Source organism: Python bivittatus, unplaced genomic scaffold (genome assembly GCF_059951505.1).
Source record: "Python bivittatus isolate LINGU-HERP-01145 unplaced genomic scaffold, Pbiv_v1 ctg000070_np1212, whole genome shotgun sequence".
Taxonomy (NCBI): domain Eukaryota; kingdom Metazoa; phylum Chordata; class Lepidosauria; order Squamata; family Pythonidae; genus Python; species Python bivittatus.
The window spans coordinates 32,629,996-32,647,618 of NW_028277034.1; the positions used below are offsets into that span (position 1 = coordinate 32,629,996).

The following is a 17,623-nucleotide window of genomic DNA, read 5'->3' on the forward strand; positions in this document are numbered from 1 at the left end:
TTAAGAGTATCTGCCTCTATAGATAGTCTGTATTTAAAAGATGTTTTGGAAAAGGAACAAGTTTTACCATACAAGACTGAGACTGATCTGAAAGTGTATTTAAAAATGACAGGCTACAAGAATGATATGGAAAAAGATGTTACACTGTACATACAAAAGAAACTAGCTGATGTCTTAATGATTAAAAGGGTTATACAAATAACAAACCAAGAGAGTGACCTGGATGATTTTCCTATATTGGATTTACAAAAGAGGCTTGTTAAAGTTTTGAAAAATTTTATGAGAAGGGACAAAGAAAAAATTTAAAGAAATCAAGTCTACAAAGTTATTTGAAGGGAGTAAAAATCAAGATTGTTAGAAGTAAGAATATAACTGACTTGTGTTGTCCACAGCTTTCTTCTTGAGAGAGTAGAGGAGTGATTGACATTAAGCAATAACTGATTAAATCCTTAGTTGAGTAAATAGGAGTTACAGGAATATCAGGTGAAAAATGGTTATGTAATGCTGGAGTTATTCATTTTAAGGGAAACCAAAAGTAAGCATAGTCAAATGTATCACAGACTTCAGAAAATGAGATATAATAAACTCAGCTATGGTTTTATTTATTCATTATACTTGTATCCTGTCTCACTCACGCAACTTACAAGTAGAGAATATAACAAAATTAAAAACCCATAAAAAGCACCTTCCTAAAACCCTAACATAAAATAACAATAAAAATAGAAATGGTGTAATGCATTAAATTAAGAGAATGCCTTCTGAAATAGTTTAGTTTTCAGTAATTTCCTGAAAACCAACAGGGAGGGGCTGAGTTTTATCTTCAAAGGGATGGCACTGGCATAGAATAGCACCTTTGCCTCCCAGAAGTTCAGAACCACCAACAGCTGTTTCCCACAATATCTAACTGATTGGGCCAATTCTGTGATATTCACCACTCACTAATGATGTCAACTATTGAGAGTCCTTTTCTGAGTCTGGTAATATATAAATGCAATAAAATAAATTCAATAAATCGCATGAGAAGGTAAGGGGAAAAGGAGCTCAAATGGGTGGAAGTTTGCAGAGAAGGAGATATTAAAAACAAATTGCAACAATTCTGTGAGAAAAAAAAATGGAGTCTCCCAAAAGAAGTCAGTGTGTTTATATAGAAAGCTTAGCAAAGATCTTAAAACAAGGAGGAACACATAAATAAATGGAAAGAAGGCCATATCAAAAAGGAGGTCCATGTCAATGTAGGCCAGAACTGAAGAACTAGTGACCAGAAAGTGAAGTTTAGAATTTGCTAAAGAATGTGGGGAAAAGGGGCTTCTTCAGTTAAGCTCAGGGTAGCTGAATAGCATAGATACTCAGCTCCAATTTTATTCAGTCTTCAACAACAACAACAAAATCTGTTCCATCAGCAAATGTTGAGGGGTACATTGAAGAGGCAAGATTAAAATTTCAGACCGATAGAAACATCGTCCAAATGAACTTAAATATACAGGACTAAATAAGTTGACTTATAGGCTACTGAAGGTGGTGGTCTAGCCCAGTGATTCTCAGCATCAGCAACTTTAAGATGTGTGGAGTTCAGCCCTCAGAATTCCTTAGCCATCTTAAAGTTGATGACATTGGGAAACACTGGGCTAGCCAGTCCCTTATCTCTTATGTTTGAGAAATCCTTAAGAATGATGATTTGAGAAATGTCAGATAACAGGAAGAGATAAAATATTCTTCCTATCTTCAAAAATGGGTAAAGGGAAGATTCAACAAACTACAAACTACTCAATACCTAGGAATATTCTAGTGTAAATAATAAAGAGATTGATCTGTAAGCTCACTGAAAACATTGTAGCTGCTAGTAGCCAGCATGGCTTGGAGCTCTATACTCGGAATACTCACTGAAGGCTTTTTATTAAATTGGAGAGAGATAAACTGGGTGCCATAGTTCTGTGTTTTCATTAACACTTTCAATGAAGAGGTGGGGGGAGTGCTTGTCAAATGTGCAAATGGTACAAATCATTTGAATAAAATTCCAAATTATATTGATAGAAGTGAAATAACAGTATGAAATTTAACAGAGATAAGTACAAAATTCACTTTAAAAAAATTAAGTACACAGATATAAGATGAGGATACTTGTAAAAAAGATCTTGGAAGATAGTTGATTACAAATTGATTCTGAGCCAGCAGTGTAGGATTGCATTAAAATTATGCATTAAAATCATTGTTATTAATTATATTTTTATCTCTGCTTTTTTTTTTTTTAAAAAAAAGGAAGTCTGGACTGTGTAGTTCCATCTATTCTAATTTGGTTAGATCCTACCTCAGATTTTAAAGGTTTTAAGAGGGGTTCGGCAAAATTACATGAGATCCAGAAAAGGAGAATAAAAATGATTGGGAGATTAGAATGTATGAAAAGAGCTTTAACTGAATATATTAAGCCTTGAGAAAAATTACTGAGAAAAGAAGGTAGCACCTAAATGGTTGTCGCAAACAAGGCAACCTATCGTCTCTTCTTCCAGAATGTAGGACGTAGAATATGATTCTTTGATTAATTAGTAATAAATGGTTCTCTTGAAGAGTTAGCTAAAGCACAGAAATACTTCATAATGTGTTAGTATGAAGGAAGCACCCTTCACTGTAGCATTAAAGTAGCTGCATCCTTTGAAGAGTCATACAAATATTTCAAACACTTGTCTAGGTTTTATGTGCATGCTTGTGCATCCACTGACAACACTTCTGCAGGGACCACCAGTGAACCGAAGTGTCTGGTGATGAACACACACACACACATGCAGGCAGCTGGAGATACCCTCTGAAGTGACCACGAGTTTTTCAAAGGACACAGCTGCTTTAATACTTAGAGAAGAGATATTTTGTTCATGCTAACATACTTTGCAAAGCACCTGTTCTGAATGCTTTGCCTAGGCCTATTCTCTTGGCTTTGGAGAAACTATAGCATTTTCACCAACTTTATCTGTTATGCCACACAATTATGCCACACAATTATGCCACACAAATTATTTAGGTTATCAAAGAAAGGGCTGAACTGGAACATTTCCAAGCTGTGAACTTGTTTATTCAGTGAGAGTATAATTCTGTCTATAATAAGGCTGAACACACTGAGTCAGATGTTATCTGGAATTAGCTTCAGCATATTGATTTTTATCTTGCCCATTGCTGATTCAGATATTAAACTTGTTCTAATGCTGTCTTACATTAAAACTAGTATAATAGTTAACACCGAAATCCATAAGACTAAATCAGAGTAACTTGTGAACTCTCAGTTAATTCCTTCCTTTATGCAAATATTTTATGATATTTCTAGAAAACAGTGACTAATATGTATCTTACGTAGGCATATTTTAGGGTACATGGAAATATTTATTGTTACAGTATACACAGATACTATATTGGGTTACTTTGTTTAGAGAAATGAAACCCTTCTTGGTCTACGTTTCATAGGCAAAATCTTTGGAGGACACCTACAGAGTCTGTCTTGTAACTTAATATGTTAGAGATGGGGGGAAAGTGTAAAATTCTTGTATCCATCAAATGACCTGTGAAAAATGGCACAGGCAATGAAAACATTTGGCTTTGTCCTTTGTACTTCTTTATTAAAGCTGTCGGTGGTATTTTTGTTTCTGTTTTAGGAAACTCTAGGAAGAGGCTGATGTGCTCAGTGTGCAATAAGAGGTGTTCTTCAGCAACAAATCTTCAAGAGCATCGAAAGGTCAGTCAAGCGAGGGCTGGCCCCCAGCAGGTTTCAACTTTGCTAGGGTAGAGGCCGTAGAGTTCAGTCCCCTGAGAACTGCTGAGACCCAAGTTATCCAGGTTTTTTTCCAGCTGATAAACACAGTAGTCTGAAACCTAAGTATTTATTTTCACTATCATGTTAAATCAAAGATAAAGCAAAACACCATTTTGTATTTCTTCCCTGTCCTAGATATAGCAATTTAGCTTTAGGTATATATTACATTTTTAGTTATAGTCATAATGCTTAAAATTATGAATAGATGCTGAATCCATAGGTATATCATAATAATTTAATAGCCACTTAAATCAAATGATTTTTTTCTTTTAACAAAAGTCTATTCTGCACTATTTGTTCTACTAAATATTATTAGCACTATTAGTCAAAACAGCATTTATCCTGTACTAAAATATTTACATTTAATTGTCCAGGAACATTATTTTAAAAGAAGACGACAAATGATAGATGTTAGGCAAAAAAAAGTATCTGTTTCACCTCTGTCAATGATATCTGAAAACTATACAGGATAAAATATCTGTCATTGTGGCTGACATTTCGTTAGGTGTTGCCCACACCAGCATACTGCTCTTAAGAGTTGGAAGCATGTTTATTTTCAGAACAAAGTGTGATATTGAAGTTTCTCAGTTCAGTAGTACTTCCAGATTCTGAAGCTGATATACTCCCAGTCTGTTTTGATTGATGCAGCTGCATATACAAATACATTTTGGAAGTTGCCTTATACTTAGAAGAAATTGCACTTATTGCCTATGTTAAAAATGTGTTGGATATTAAAAATGTGTTGGATAACATATTTGTATTAATAAACTTTATTTTGGTAACTGCCTGAAGCTCACTTTCTCATTCTGATTATGAGTTTTGTGTGCTATTCTTCCCCCCCCCCTTTTTTTTTTTGCTTTTATTATAATGATCTGGCTTTGCAGTTTGTCTTAAAACTAGTAACTACATAAGCAGTTAATCTCAAGCAAAGTGGCACTATTTTTCAGTGTTTACTCCAAGGCACCCAGTTCTGGTCCTGTAAAACAAAAGAGCTTTTTTTCCCCATAGGCTAGGTATTTTGCTTTCTGTTCTTTCTTAGTGGGTTACGGAGAACAAGTTAGAACATCTGACAGATAAGGTAGAGGTAGTAAAATATATGATTGTAGAGTTGTTTTATTCCAATAATGAATTGCAAAGGGAGATGTGTATGTTCGTGTGTGTGTGTGTGTGTGTGTGTGTGTGTGTACAGGTAGTCCTTGTTTAGCAACCACAATTGGGACTGGCAACTCGGTCATTAAACAAAGTGGTTGCTAAGTGAAACTGTGATTAAGCTTAAGATCTTACTTCAACTTTCCTTTGCTTTACAGACCTGTGAAGGTTGTAAATGCAAGGATTGGTTGCAAAGTTACTTTTTCATAACCATCGTAACTGAACAGTTGCTAAACAAATCAGTTGCTAAATGAGGACCACCTGTATATATACACACATACATATGGTGTTTGAATATTTACATTTTGTCAGTCACCTTTCAGGATTATATTGATGTATTCATTTATTCTGTATAAACTTAATTAAGATTAAAGGTTATACTGTATAATCTTCTAAAAGAAATATAAAATTTTATTTCTAAAGAAACGGATTTTTTTTATCATCTTAGGTTTATGGAAAAAAACTAAAAAATGATCTAGAACAAACAATCCTATGAACATTTCTATTATAATTATTATATCAAATTACTTTGATAGTTGATGCATAATTTTGTATATATGCCTTTTCTTCTGGACTATCAGAAAAATAAAAAAAATGCTGTATTAATACAGCAAATAATACTTTGTTATTTCTTGATACTAATAACTACATGAAAGATTGGTTTAACCTTGCCTCTCTCCTCCCCCCCGCCCTTTTCATGGTATGGCAGTCCCTGTTTAAATGCTAAGCTTGTATTTGAGAAATTCATTATTAACCTTCCACTATATTATGAATATCATTGTTTTGCTTCTGACAAACGAACGAGAAAGTGCTTTATGTTGTATCATAAGACTAGATTATCTAGTCAATACTTTCCATTCTGAGTGGCAGTCCTTTTTTCATGATTTCACATACTTTGTGTCAGTCTTGCTAGCTATGAGGTTTTGAACTGGATATATCACAGATTACATCTGTGCTCTCCGATGTGCAAAACTATGTTCTAGCTCAGAATTACAGGCTCTTCCTATAATGTGTATGCAAAATGGCAACAAAATACTTCCTTAGAGTACAGACTCATGATGAATGATGCATAAGCACTAGCAGGATGAGATTTACATTCTTATATAAAGAGATATATTTATTTCCAGTACAATATGAGTTTATCTGTAGACTAGTTTATCTATGTCCAGAGTGCCAACGAAGGTAATCTTTCATAATTTCATCTAAGCAACTTTTTAGGAGTTTCATTTCAGGGCAAGGAATTAGCCCAAGTTCCAAAACAGTTTTTAGAAATTAACTGTAAGAAGCAAAAGATATTTTTTTTCACAGACACTAAAGTATAAAGCCAATTCCTTCATAAACTCCAAAACTAGCGAAGTGTTTAGTATTGTCTTTAAAAGTCAGATCACACTGATTGGATTAGAGAATCTTTTTAGGGGATTATAGTATTAAGGAAAAACTATCTGCAAATTTATGGAGTATACATTAGAGTCTGCCAGGAAGGAGCCAGACTGAGAAATAACATTTCTGTGGGTCATTTACTCTTTTCTTCACCTTTAAAATATTATTTTCTATTGTTTTTTTTTTTCAGATTAGCAAGTAGCTTTTTGGCTGAGTCTCACACATGCAGTTATATCAAGCTTGTGTGTATGCTAAGTATATGTATGCACCTCAGCAGTTGGCAGCACTTGACTGTGAAGCTGAGCAGGGTATACTTGGGTACTACTTAGATGGGAGAGCTCCGGGGATGTAGTAGGAAAAGAATTCCAAAAGGTGGCAGGGGTATATCAAAAAATTACATGGATATGTCCATGAGGACACCAGGACTCAAGCTCACCTCTTGACTTTATATAGATAAGGAATCCCTTTGTGTTTATCAGATTAGTTGGATAGGACAAAACTAGATATGGCTTTGGCAAATATAAGTTTATGCCCTGTTGAAGGCAAGGGGTCTTCTTAAAAAGCATATGGGAAAGAGGCACCCAACCTCTTTTGTGTCTGATCATTTCAGATACCTTGCTTCATTTTATACTAATTTTCAGGACTGGAATTAGGAAGAAAGAAAAGCAAGTATAGCAAAAAAGCACTTAACTAAGCTTCCTCTTAAAATAAAACCACTCTTGTTATTTTATACATAAATAGGGTGTACATAGGAATGATCTAGGCATATCTGTTTTGATCCTTCCAAATAAATCAGTTATGATACTGGGTATCAGGATCACATTCAGTTTTATGACAGCGGCTTCGGTGGTGATCAGTAGGATGTTCAAACAAGGTATAGGAACTCAACAGTTTTCATTATTAGCTTGTTAAAATGAATGCCTCTCAGATTTAGCTAAATTCATGAGAGGAGAAAGGATCTAATTTTCTGGTAGGCCCCGCAACATTTGTACCAGTTGATGAGGTTGTCCAGTTAATTTATTGTAAATTGCATTTATTTATTTGCTCACATTGGGATTTGTTTTTATAACTTTGAAAAGCAGGTTATTTTTAAATATAAATAACTAAAATAACTACATTTGTGCAGTATGCTAAATTTATATTAAATATTCATATTGCAGGTTCATGAAATAGTTGAGTGTCAAGAATGTGACAAGAAATTTATTTCAGCTAATCAGCTAAAACGCCATATGATAACTCACTCAGGTAAAAGACAAATCTTTTCTTCCATGTCAAATAAAACTCCTCATATTATTTTAAATTATTTTGGTTCATGCTTACATTGGAGTTTTCAAAAATTGCATGGTGTTAAATGCTAATAAACCAATAGACTGTTGTGCCATTACAGCCTTTCCTGACCAAACACATTTCAGATATATTATACTACAATTCTCAGAATTCCTTTGGCCGTACTATTTGATAATTCTATGAAATGTCATCAAATGCATCTGGAATGTGTAAGTTGAAAAAAGTAGAACTATTAGATAATGAATTCATAGCCTAGATAACTCTTTTTTCCCTTTTTGGGAAGGTAATTTTTTGGGAAGGTAATTCTTTTGATATGAATAAGATAGCTTTGTATTTCTAAACAGTGCATTTTCATACTTCCTTTTGGATAGGTATACTTTGAGTGGGTAGTTGACTAAAATGATTTAGATCAAGGACAGGTTTTAATGGCTTTATAAGTTTAAGCCTACATGTATAATTATAATGCTTTACCATTAATTGGTTGTGCCAATCCTAGAAAGGTCAGCATTTGTAATATAGCCTATGCTTCACCAGCATACCACCCCACCTTGGACCCCTTTGCCAACTTGATCAGTTTTCTTAAAATTTTGTCAAACTATTTTTAACAATTTGATTGTTACCCAACTAGTATCATTGGATGCAAATGATGCAGAGATGAACCTTTAGCAATGGCTGTTTTTGTGGACTGACACTGGCAAGAGAAGGAGACATCCATTACCTGTTGGTCTCTAGTCATTAGCAAAATGCTTCTATTATCTCTAAACCAGGCCATATTCTCCATAGGCAGCAGAAATTCAACTATGTTCTGTTTCCCCTACCCCAATTCTTTTCAAACAATTTTCAACTTTGCAAAGCAGTTTTATTGTTATCTGCTATCCTCATCTCACAGCACGCTGCAAGTACATTTGTTTAAACAAAGAATCAGAATGAATTTCAGAAACTTTTAGAAGTTTATTGAGGTTATAGATTAGAATGGTATAGTAGTAAGAGTTCAGCTACCAACTGAAAGCTGGAAACTTAAACATATCAACTGAATTTTAATAGAAATGAATATGCTATGTGTATTACTAATTAAGTTTTAAAATGTTTAAACTGTCATGCCCTCTTTCTCATTGTTAGTCTGGCAAGAAGCTTTGCCTCTTTGAAGTCATTCTCTTTTGATTTAAGCTAATTAATCAGAGTTTAGTTTTTGCTGTGATTGTTGCAAAGAACGTGCCAATTTCTCAAGATGCGCCATGGCTTATATTTTGGGAAGCGACTTAACTGTATAACGTAAAGGGCATAAGATGTCTTTCTAATTGGTTTAATCTTAATTGGGTTGACTTCGTTGCAGAAATCTCTCTGAGGAGATGAATGTTTCTGCCTTTCATCTTCTAGCCCAATATAAACAAGAGCTTAAATGTCCCCCCACTCATTTTCTGCAGAAAAACGCCCCTACACCTGCGAGGTTTGCAATAAGTCCTTCAAACGACTTGATCAAGTGACTGCACACAAAATAATACACAGTGAAGATAAACCCTATAAATGCAAGCTTTGTGGAAAGGGATTTGCCCACAGAAATGTTTACAAGAATCACAAGAAGGTAAAAACAAAAAACCCAAAAACACTCTGCTGTTGTTGTTTACAGCTCTGCCAAGCTTAGATTTGCAGCTGTTGCTCATTTCAGTGGTGGATCAGTACGCTTTGGCATGCTTCGAGACACGAGCTTCAAATCTTGCAAAATATTAACGTTACATACGATAGCCTAGAGATCAAGATAACAAGCAGGTTCCTGGTTATTGTTTGGTGTTTCTTTAATTGACCCAAACTAGTTCAGTTGGGTTCCTTCCTGTAGGAATATTTTTATTCTTTTTTTTTAAAAGAAACTGGAAACCTCTAGTGAAGTTGTAGTCATTTTTTTTTTTTCATTGTGACTACTGGGAGAAACATTACAATTTGTACTGTGTTCCAGTTAAATATAATTGCAGCAAGAGAAGGAACTCTGCCCTAAAAGTATAGAGGACCTTCACTTTTCAGCCTGCACAGAGACCCCTCACTGTGTGATTTAAGCTGCAATCTGCCTGCCCTAATTTAGATAATGTCTGTCATTACTTTTGACCCCGGGTCACATTTTCAGTGGCACGGCTGCACCCTTGACTGCTGCTGCTTCTTCAGAATGGTAACACTGTTCAGAAGGAGAGAGAGAGAGAGCTTCCTGCTTAGCATTTGGTCTCCCCCCGCCCCCCACCGCCAACACTTTGATGAAACAGATATACCAAAACCTAGACATACTTTTCACAGTTTGGCTCATGTTATATGCCATCTGGGAATTTGGCACTGAATCTTTGCACCATCGTTTGTGTTTTCAGCCATAAATCATATGAAAGTAATAATAATAACCAAAATACGTCTTGCATGGTGAAACAATTATGACTGTTCTTTCTAACACAAACAAGATACACAAATCTGTTGAAAGGCCAACTAACTTACATGCATATCACAATCATAACTTGCATATATAAAATCCTTTTTTAAAAATGAACTTTAAAGTGGCTGCTTTTAGGGAAACCAACTGAAATATACTCTAAGCAGTCACCTTTTAAAAAATTACAACTCTTGTATCCTAAATTGAGGACATAAATAAAAATGTTAATTAAAATGAGACAGAATAGGAACAACATTGACTATAAACATTAATGTTGAAAAGGCTTTCGGATAATTTTGAGGGATTTGCAATAATCTGTGGAAGGATGTTCACAATGATATATTTTCAGGTCTGAATTGTCAACTGTGATAAATACCCTCTGTTGAGGTTCTCGTCACCTGGAGCTGATGTTTGTAATGTTATTAGATCTGATAGATCATAGATGGACAACTTTCAGTTTATTTCTTAGTGGACAAGGCAGGTATGAAAGGAACAAATAGGGAATGGGGGAGAATCACATGTATCTTCATTGCAGCTTGAAGCTCCATGCAAACAGTGACAGGACTGATCTCTTTGAGTTAAGGGAATGATTCAATAATCTTGCCTTTAGCTTCTTAAATAATTACATAGAGGAAGTGCTGCTTGGAGTTTCTGGAGAAAATGGAAGGCCTCTGGATTGGAAAATACAATGAAGCATTAGGCAACAGGCATGGGTGCTAGCTATATGACTGATACATGGAATCTGGGTGGCAGAGTAGGGAAAGGAAACGGCTATTTGAGGAAGAGAAAAAATATGATTAGCATTTAAATCCCACTTGAAGGGGAACCCTTTTTCAGAAAACGAGTAAGGGACTTTGTATGTGCTGTAAATTCAGGGGGGAAGTAGTAGTAGAAATTGGCAAATTCCAGAAAGCATTGTATATCTTGATAGTTTGGAGGGTGGAGATACCAATATATAATTGTGTCCACCAGGAATCCATCTGGATATCTTTAGAAGCAATAAAATAGCTCAAATAATCAGACAGGCAGATCAAAGGCCCATTTCCCCAGCTTATCATACAGTTTGTGTTGACAAAGCCAGTCTAGTCCAGTCCTTACCTCTTCAGATGTCCAAAATACATGACAGATTTGATTTACAGTATATATCTTATGAAGACTGATGGAGTATTCAATAAACTATAGAACATGAGTGGGTATTTAAACTTTAAGCTGTCACAGATAGTTTGTATTTCATGTGAACAAGATAGGAGCCACCTAACTCAGCACAGTTACAGGATTAATGGAGAAACAAGGTCGTCACAAGCATCATCATAAGGCCCCTTCTTTCTTAGACAGGTCATCTTATGCAACATACAGTATTTGGCAGATAAGACAGGAGAAATGTCCTTCTGAGATGCAAGGAATAGATATGTCAGGCCCTGGAAGCAATGAGTTTTGCATGCTGGGTAGTCAAATATACACAACCTCAGTGAATATGTGGATTATGGGTCTGAAGCCAGTCCACCACAGTATTATAGGAAAATGCAAAGGGAAAGCCAGAAAAAGCTGCAGCAATGCTTTTTGGTTTCAGATGGTAAGAAAGGATCTCTGTGTTCAGAAATTGGTACAAGTTGCAAGATTCTGCTACCTATGGTTTCCACTGTTGTCTATGGTTTTCAGGGGTTTGACAGGTTAAGCAGGTAAGGTGGACATGCAGTGGATGAGTTCTACCCACATAAGTTGCATTATGGCTATTTTAATTTCTGCTTTTTGTTTGGTTTATAAAGATTTTATTATATTGTTTTTGTTGATTGCTGTTAGTCCCCCAGAGTTCATCTGATAAATAAATAAGTTTATGAACTTCTTGGTGGTGCCAGGATCTATTAGAGTCTCAAGATGTATTACAGAGCCAGTCTGAAGATGAAGAATAATAGAAAAGACCAAATGTTGGCACTTAGCATCAAAAATCTGAGCCTTACTTAGTTTTTGGATACCTCCCTCCAAAATCTTTGAAAGGGGGACCAAATTGTTTCCTGAGAAGCTAGCCTATAGAACTTAGACTGCTTGAAAAATGATCCTCTTTTCTCAAGCCATTGCTTCAAACAGGGAGGGTTTAGGAAGTAAATGTAAAATAGTGTGACCTGAATAGTGCAAACAGAGGTTATGTATTCATCAGCACTACTTTCTCTACTTTCTCCAGTAATGGAGTCCTATTGGTCCAAAATGCATGGGTTCAGCATCAGAGGTGTGTGCATGGTGTGTGTGTTGTGGGGGGGAGGAATAAAAGTTCTTCCTAGCTATATTTTTGCAATTCCTCAAGCTATCCATTAATAGCCACATAAAGGTAGATTAATGCTTCTTATGTTCCTGGACTGCCCTGTTGAATTAGCTTGGGCTGTATGTATGTATGTATGTATGTATGTATGTATGTATGTATGTATGTATTTATTTATTTATTTAATCACATTAGTATAACCGCCCATCTCACATAGTGACTCTTGGTGGTGTACAAACAAAATGTACATTTTATTAGGTAGTGCAGCTAAACTTGTCTAAGTAAGGATAATTCCTTCCTAGTGAACAGAAACCTAGTAAATGTTGGATTTCATGCTTAGATGGGATTGTCAGAGGCAGCCTTTAGCATGGCTATGGACTTAATGTAATTGTTTATGTTGCAGAAAACAGGTTACCTGTTTTTCCCCTCTTTTAGTCTGACTCATACCTGGGAGCAAACTGTGTGGAATTCTCCTATTCTTTTTTAAAAAAATTATTTATAAACGTTATTAATGTTTAACAAAACAATATTTAATCTTAAATAAAACAAGAAAATTTTAAAAAAAATTAAAAGTAGAACTAAAAATGCAAACTAAGCAGAAAAAAAAAGAAAAAATCTATGTTCTATTTTATACTTATCGATAGTCACTGGTTTACCAATGAATTCACTATTATAAAATGAACAGTACAAAATATTATTGTAAGATATCCCAGAAGCTCTGCCATAGTAACACACATTGCTGCATCCTTTGATTAGTAGAGCATATTACCTTTTCCAAAACAGATAAATCACACATTTCTGACAATCATACTTTTCCAATTTCTTAATATAATTCTTTTTGCTCCCCCGCTATGCTCGATAGAACCACCATTCCTGATAAACAGTTAAATTCCAAAGCTTTGGAACATAATTCAACATTACATGAACATCTTTAACATGTAAAGATTTCCCCATAAATCTACTAATATACATTAATACACTGTCCCAAAAAGATACTAAATCACTCTACAGTGAGATGGGCGGTGACAATAAAAGAAATAAATGATCACATTTATGGGTCAGTGAGCCCTCAATTTTTTTAAACCTCTAACATGGAAAATATGATGTCCATCTTTTCAAATACATTCTTTGGGGAGTCTAGTACACTGGAATTCTCCTTTTCTTAACAAGATTTATAATATGCACTGAATCATGAAGGTAATAAATGTCTGGGGTTTCCACCATACTTGTCAGGCAAGGAATCGGGATTGTAGGAAAATGGCAGTTTCTGCTACAGCCGCTGTTGAAAGAGTCCCTATAGTGGCAGGCAGGGATCTGCTTTGGCTCACTTGCTAGGTTGGAGGTTCAATAGGAAAAGGTATTCTATAGAATAGTCTGGACCTCAGCCATGTAAGGATTTAAAGGCAATAACCAGGACTTTATTTATTCACTATAAAATAGTTGTACAAATACAGTATAGTTCAGTGTTTATATGATCTTGTGTCACCTTCTTGAGACTAACCTGGCAGCCCCAGGTAGAAGCATTGTGATAGTTAAGCCTCGAGGTTACCAGTGCATGTACTACCATTTCAAAATCATTTTCTTCCAGAATGGGATGCAGTTCCCATATTATCCAATGGCTAATATAACCTTGAGGATATAATAGGTATGTTTTTGAGGAGCAGATATGTCCAAACAACAATACAGTATCTGAAATCTACTAAAGACATAAAACAGAGTAGTTGTGTTTCCCATTTTCAAATCTGTCAGATGATCCAGAAAGATACCATGCTCAGTGTTACTGAAAGTCACTGAGAAGTGAAGAAGAACCAGCAAAGTCACACATCTTCACAATCCCTAATTATAGACCAAGGCAGCCAAGGCAGTCTCAACCCTGTAGTTTGTACTGAAGCCAGTTTGAAATGGGCCCTGATAAGTGGTCTTCTTCAGAATTGGGAAGCCACTATTCTCTCAATCAGGCACAGCCAATTATTAACCATCTCTGACAGATTCAGGACTGTCTTCTTAGCAAGAAGATATCATATATCTGAAAAGCATTTATGATTTTAACTAAGGCATCCTAGTTAACATCATACCTACCTAGAAGTTACAAGCGATGGAATTTACAAGTCGTTGGGCAAGAATCCAAAGTACAAGTGGTGGAACTTTCTACTCCAACTTTCTACTTCAGGTATCACAGGTTGAAATGGATCTGATTTAAGTTTCAATTAAAGCAGCAATGGGCAGTCTTAACATTTTTTTTTCTTTTTGTGATAGGTAATGAAGACTGCTGTGGTAATGAAAAGTGGATAGACTTATCCACTTATAGGAATGTTTGGGGGAGGGTTCCCAGTTTGTGGGGGGGGGGGGAGGTGTGAAATTCCTTTCTTGTTCTGTCCTGTCTAGTGTTGTATTAATCCTATTTTGGGGTTAACACTATATTTTAATGTGTTGCCTGCCTCATAGCAGTAGGAAACTGCACCACTGATTTGTACTAATCATGTTGCTGCCCTTGGTTAACATAGAGAGAGGCCACACACACAAAAAGGAACTTGCATTGCATGTGTTCTTGGGGCCTAAGGTTGCCTATTCTTGTAGTGAAAGCTTTGACAAGTGAACTCAGTTTATTTCCAGTGTGAAAAATCCAGCTGTGAATTGCGGTGTTAGATAAGAAGGAAAATCCTTTGTTACTAGATAAGGTTATTGCTCATTCTCCAATTACTTTTTCAACATCTCAGCATGACTCTCTCTCTGTATTTTAAATTAACCTAAAATTATTTAACTCAATATTCAACAATGGACATCTTTTAAATAAGGGAACCTAGAGACTAGCAGGGGACAGGTAGAGTTGTGTTCAATTTCACTTTTCCAATAAAAGACCCTGTCTGAGGGATCAAGACTGTTTTGGTGGTCCAAAACCCAGATCTGAATCCAGACTAAAATGTGTTTCGAAATACTGAACAGGATTGCTCCTTGTTAAGTCCTGAAAGGCTGGCAAGGTCAGAAAACAAGACCCACTTGGATTTCTGGAAAAAAAATTATTGCTAGTAGGATAAGGTAGCAGAATCTTGAAAACTTCTCAAAGTAATTTTCCTGCAGAACTTATACCTAAGTTCTAAGTTCGTATGTCCTGTGCGAGCAATTGTGGCATAGTATGTCCTAGTCTGCTGCATGAGGCAGAAATATGCAGTGAAGCTGAAAGAGATGAGAGCATCAGGAAAGAAAGAGAATGGTTGTCCCACTAACTTTTGATTCTAGCCCCAACCACCATAGATATGCAGACCCCACCATATTTCCAAGGGGCTGTAGCCATCAATTCATTGATCTGAAGCTTATATAATATCTCAGCATTGCTGGGACCAGTAATTATCCAGGCTTGTGTTGCTGCTGTGAAAGAGCTATATGCATTTTGGCAAATGCATGGAATGAGACTCTTTTTAAACATTCCAATTATTTTTAGTGGCTTGTAATATAAAGGCTCTTACATTTAAATTGGCCCTGGTAATGCCTTCTTGTCATTTTTATAATGCTTAGATCAGTAGTTTAGAACTAAAAATGCCAGCAAAAATCTGTTAAATGACAAAGGAAAGGGAATCATTGGCAACTAAGCAGAATAAACTAAGACCTTGTTTACCTAATCAGAAAAGAGATGGTTTGTTTGAAGGTTGATACAGCTAAATTAACACTTTTGTATGCAAAGGAGATATCCAAAGCCATATATTCAGTTTTGAAGTCTATGTTCTTTTGCATTGAATTCTATATTCCACCAATCTACATCTTAGGTAATGTCTATGTTACTATTTCAATCATTTCTTGACATGAGACACAAATCAGAGATTCCTAATCGCCTGAATCATTTTTCCATACATAGCATACTTAGCATTATGCTAAATAAATAAATTTTAAAAAAATTAAAAATCAGAAGTTCTTTAAAGAGCTACAAAACCAGGATAGCTACTCACCTAAGTAAAACCCGTGTTTTATTGAATGGGGGGAATTTTTCACTCATGCATGTGCCAGATGTACAGCCCTAGAGACTGAACCCTTATATTTATCCACAGAACAGGTACAGCACAATCAGCAGCAGTGCAAGCTTCCCCACAGCAAAGTATCATCCAAATGTCTCAGCCCTGTTCTGGAGGATACACCAGTTGAGGTGAGAAGGTAGCTCAGTCTCTTTCTATCCAGACATTATTTGGCTTTTCTGTAGCAGCAACCCTACTAGTGATGCAGACGTTGCACAAAAGCATTCTGAGCTTCTTTACAGATGGCTTCCAGAAGAAGTGTAACATTACTGTTGACATAATGTTTACTTTGTGTAATTGAGGGGCAACTTGAAAATGCACTTTCTGGATCAGAAGTTTCCACATCACTTTCAAAACATTAGCAGAAAATGTCAGCTGAGAAGAATGAAATATTTGCTTTCACTGGTCTTTTGATTCAATCCAGGAGGCTGAGAAAACTACAAATCCCATGGTTCTTCTCAGGAATTATGATCTTCTCAGTTGTGCCATTGCAGATGGGCTATCAGGATTAGCTATCCTGATAGCCCATCTGCAATGGCTATCCTGACTGGCTGCAAATTAAGAATTACGTGCTTTCTAAAAAAATTGAGCGGAAGACCTGCCCTGTCCTCTTTTTTCCCTTCCAGAGAAACAGGGGACCTTTTAAAAATTAAAGCAGTATCTTCTGGATTGGGTGCTCTCCAGATGTGTAAATGCAACACCCAGAATTCTTATCAATGACCATGCTTGTTGGGAAACAGGGTAGAAAGAAAGCAAAGGTACCAGAGTTTTCTGATAAGAGGTTGTGAATATAGAAGAAAAAACAGAGTAAGAGAGAAACTTGAGAGAGAGAAAGTGCATCCAGGTGTATTTTGCCTGGAGTTTTTCAGCCTGGGCAGAGAGTATTATTTATAGTTGAGGGCAAGGTCTTGTCTGCTTCTAAAGCAGGGCCCCCAATCCCTTTTAGATAATGGGCACATCTGACATTTTAACAGCACGTTAATTATTGGAAAGAGGTTGCTCATTCTCAAAATGATTATCATGATGGGTGAAGTCAGTCTTTTACTTATTATTCAAATGTATGTATCTTATCCAAAGGTAAATAAGAGTTTTTTCCATGCCACACTGCCAGTCCTCAGTATCAATAACCAAGTCAGCCCTCACCTTACTGCTGCCTTTTTTTCTGGTGCTGGTGGTTGCATTTACAAACAAAACACTGGACTGCACCCAGTGCAGACTACATCCTTAATTTTTATTCTCTAAAAATTCCTATAAGCCTTTGAATAATCCACAAATGTTCTTGGAAATAATACTGAAACTGAAGCATAAAAAAGCGGCATTGGAATTTAAAAATTGAGTGAGACAGGGGCCTG

At 35.9% G+C, this 17,623-nt stretch overlaps 1 protein-coding gene across 4 annotated transcripts in view; it reads left to right on the forward strand.

Annotated features, from left to right (window-relative positions):
• The window catches only part of PRDM5 (PR/SET domain 5), a 93,900-nt gene that overhangs the window by 25,639 nt on the left and 50,638 nt on the right, over positions 1-17,623 (forward strand). For 2 of the 4 annotated variants that reach the window (XM_088132898.1, XM_007432371.4), the window contains exons 8-10: positions 3,636-3,715; positions 7,483-7,567; positions 9,034-9,191. In XM_088132898.1, coding sequence (XP_087989024.1) covers positions 3,636-3,715; positions 7,483-7,567; positions 9,034-9,191 — 323 coding nt within the window. Of the gene's footprint in view, positions 1-3,635; positions 3,716-7,482; positions 7,568-9,033; positions 9,192-16,307; positions 16,403-17,623 lie in introns of all 4 variants that reach the window. The other 2 variants (XM_088132899.1, XM_088132897.1) reach the window with 2 other exon arrangements.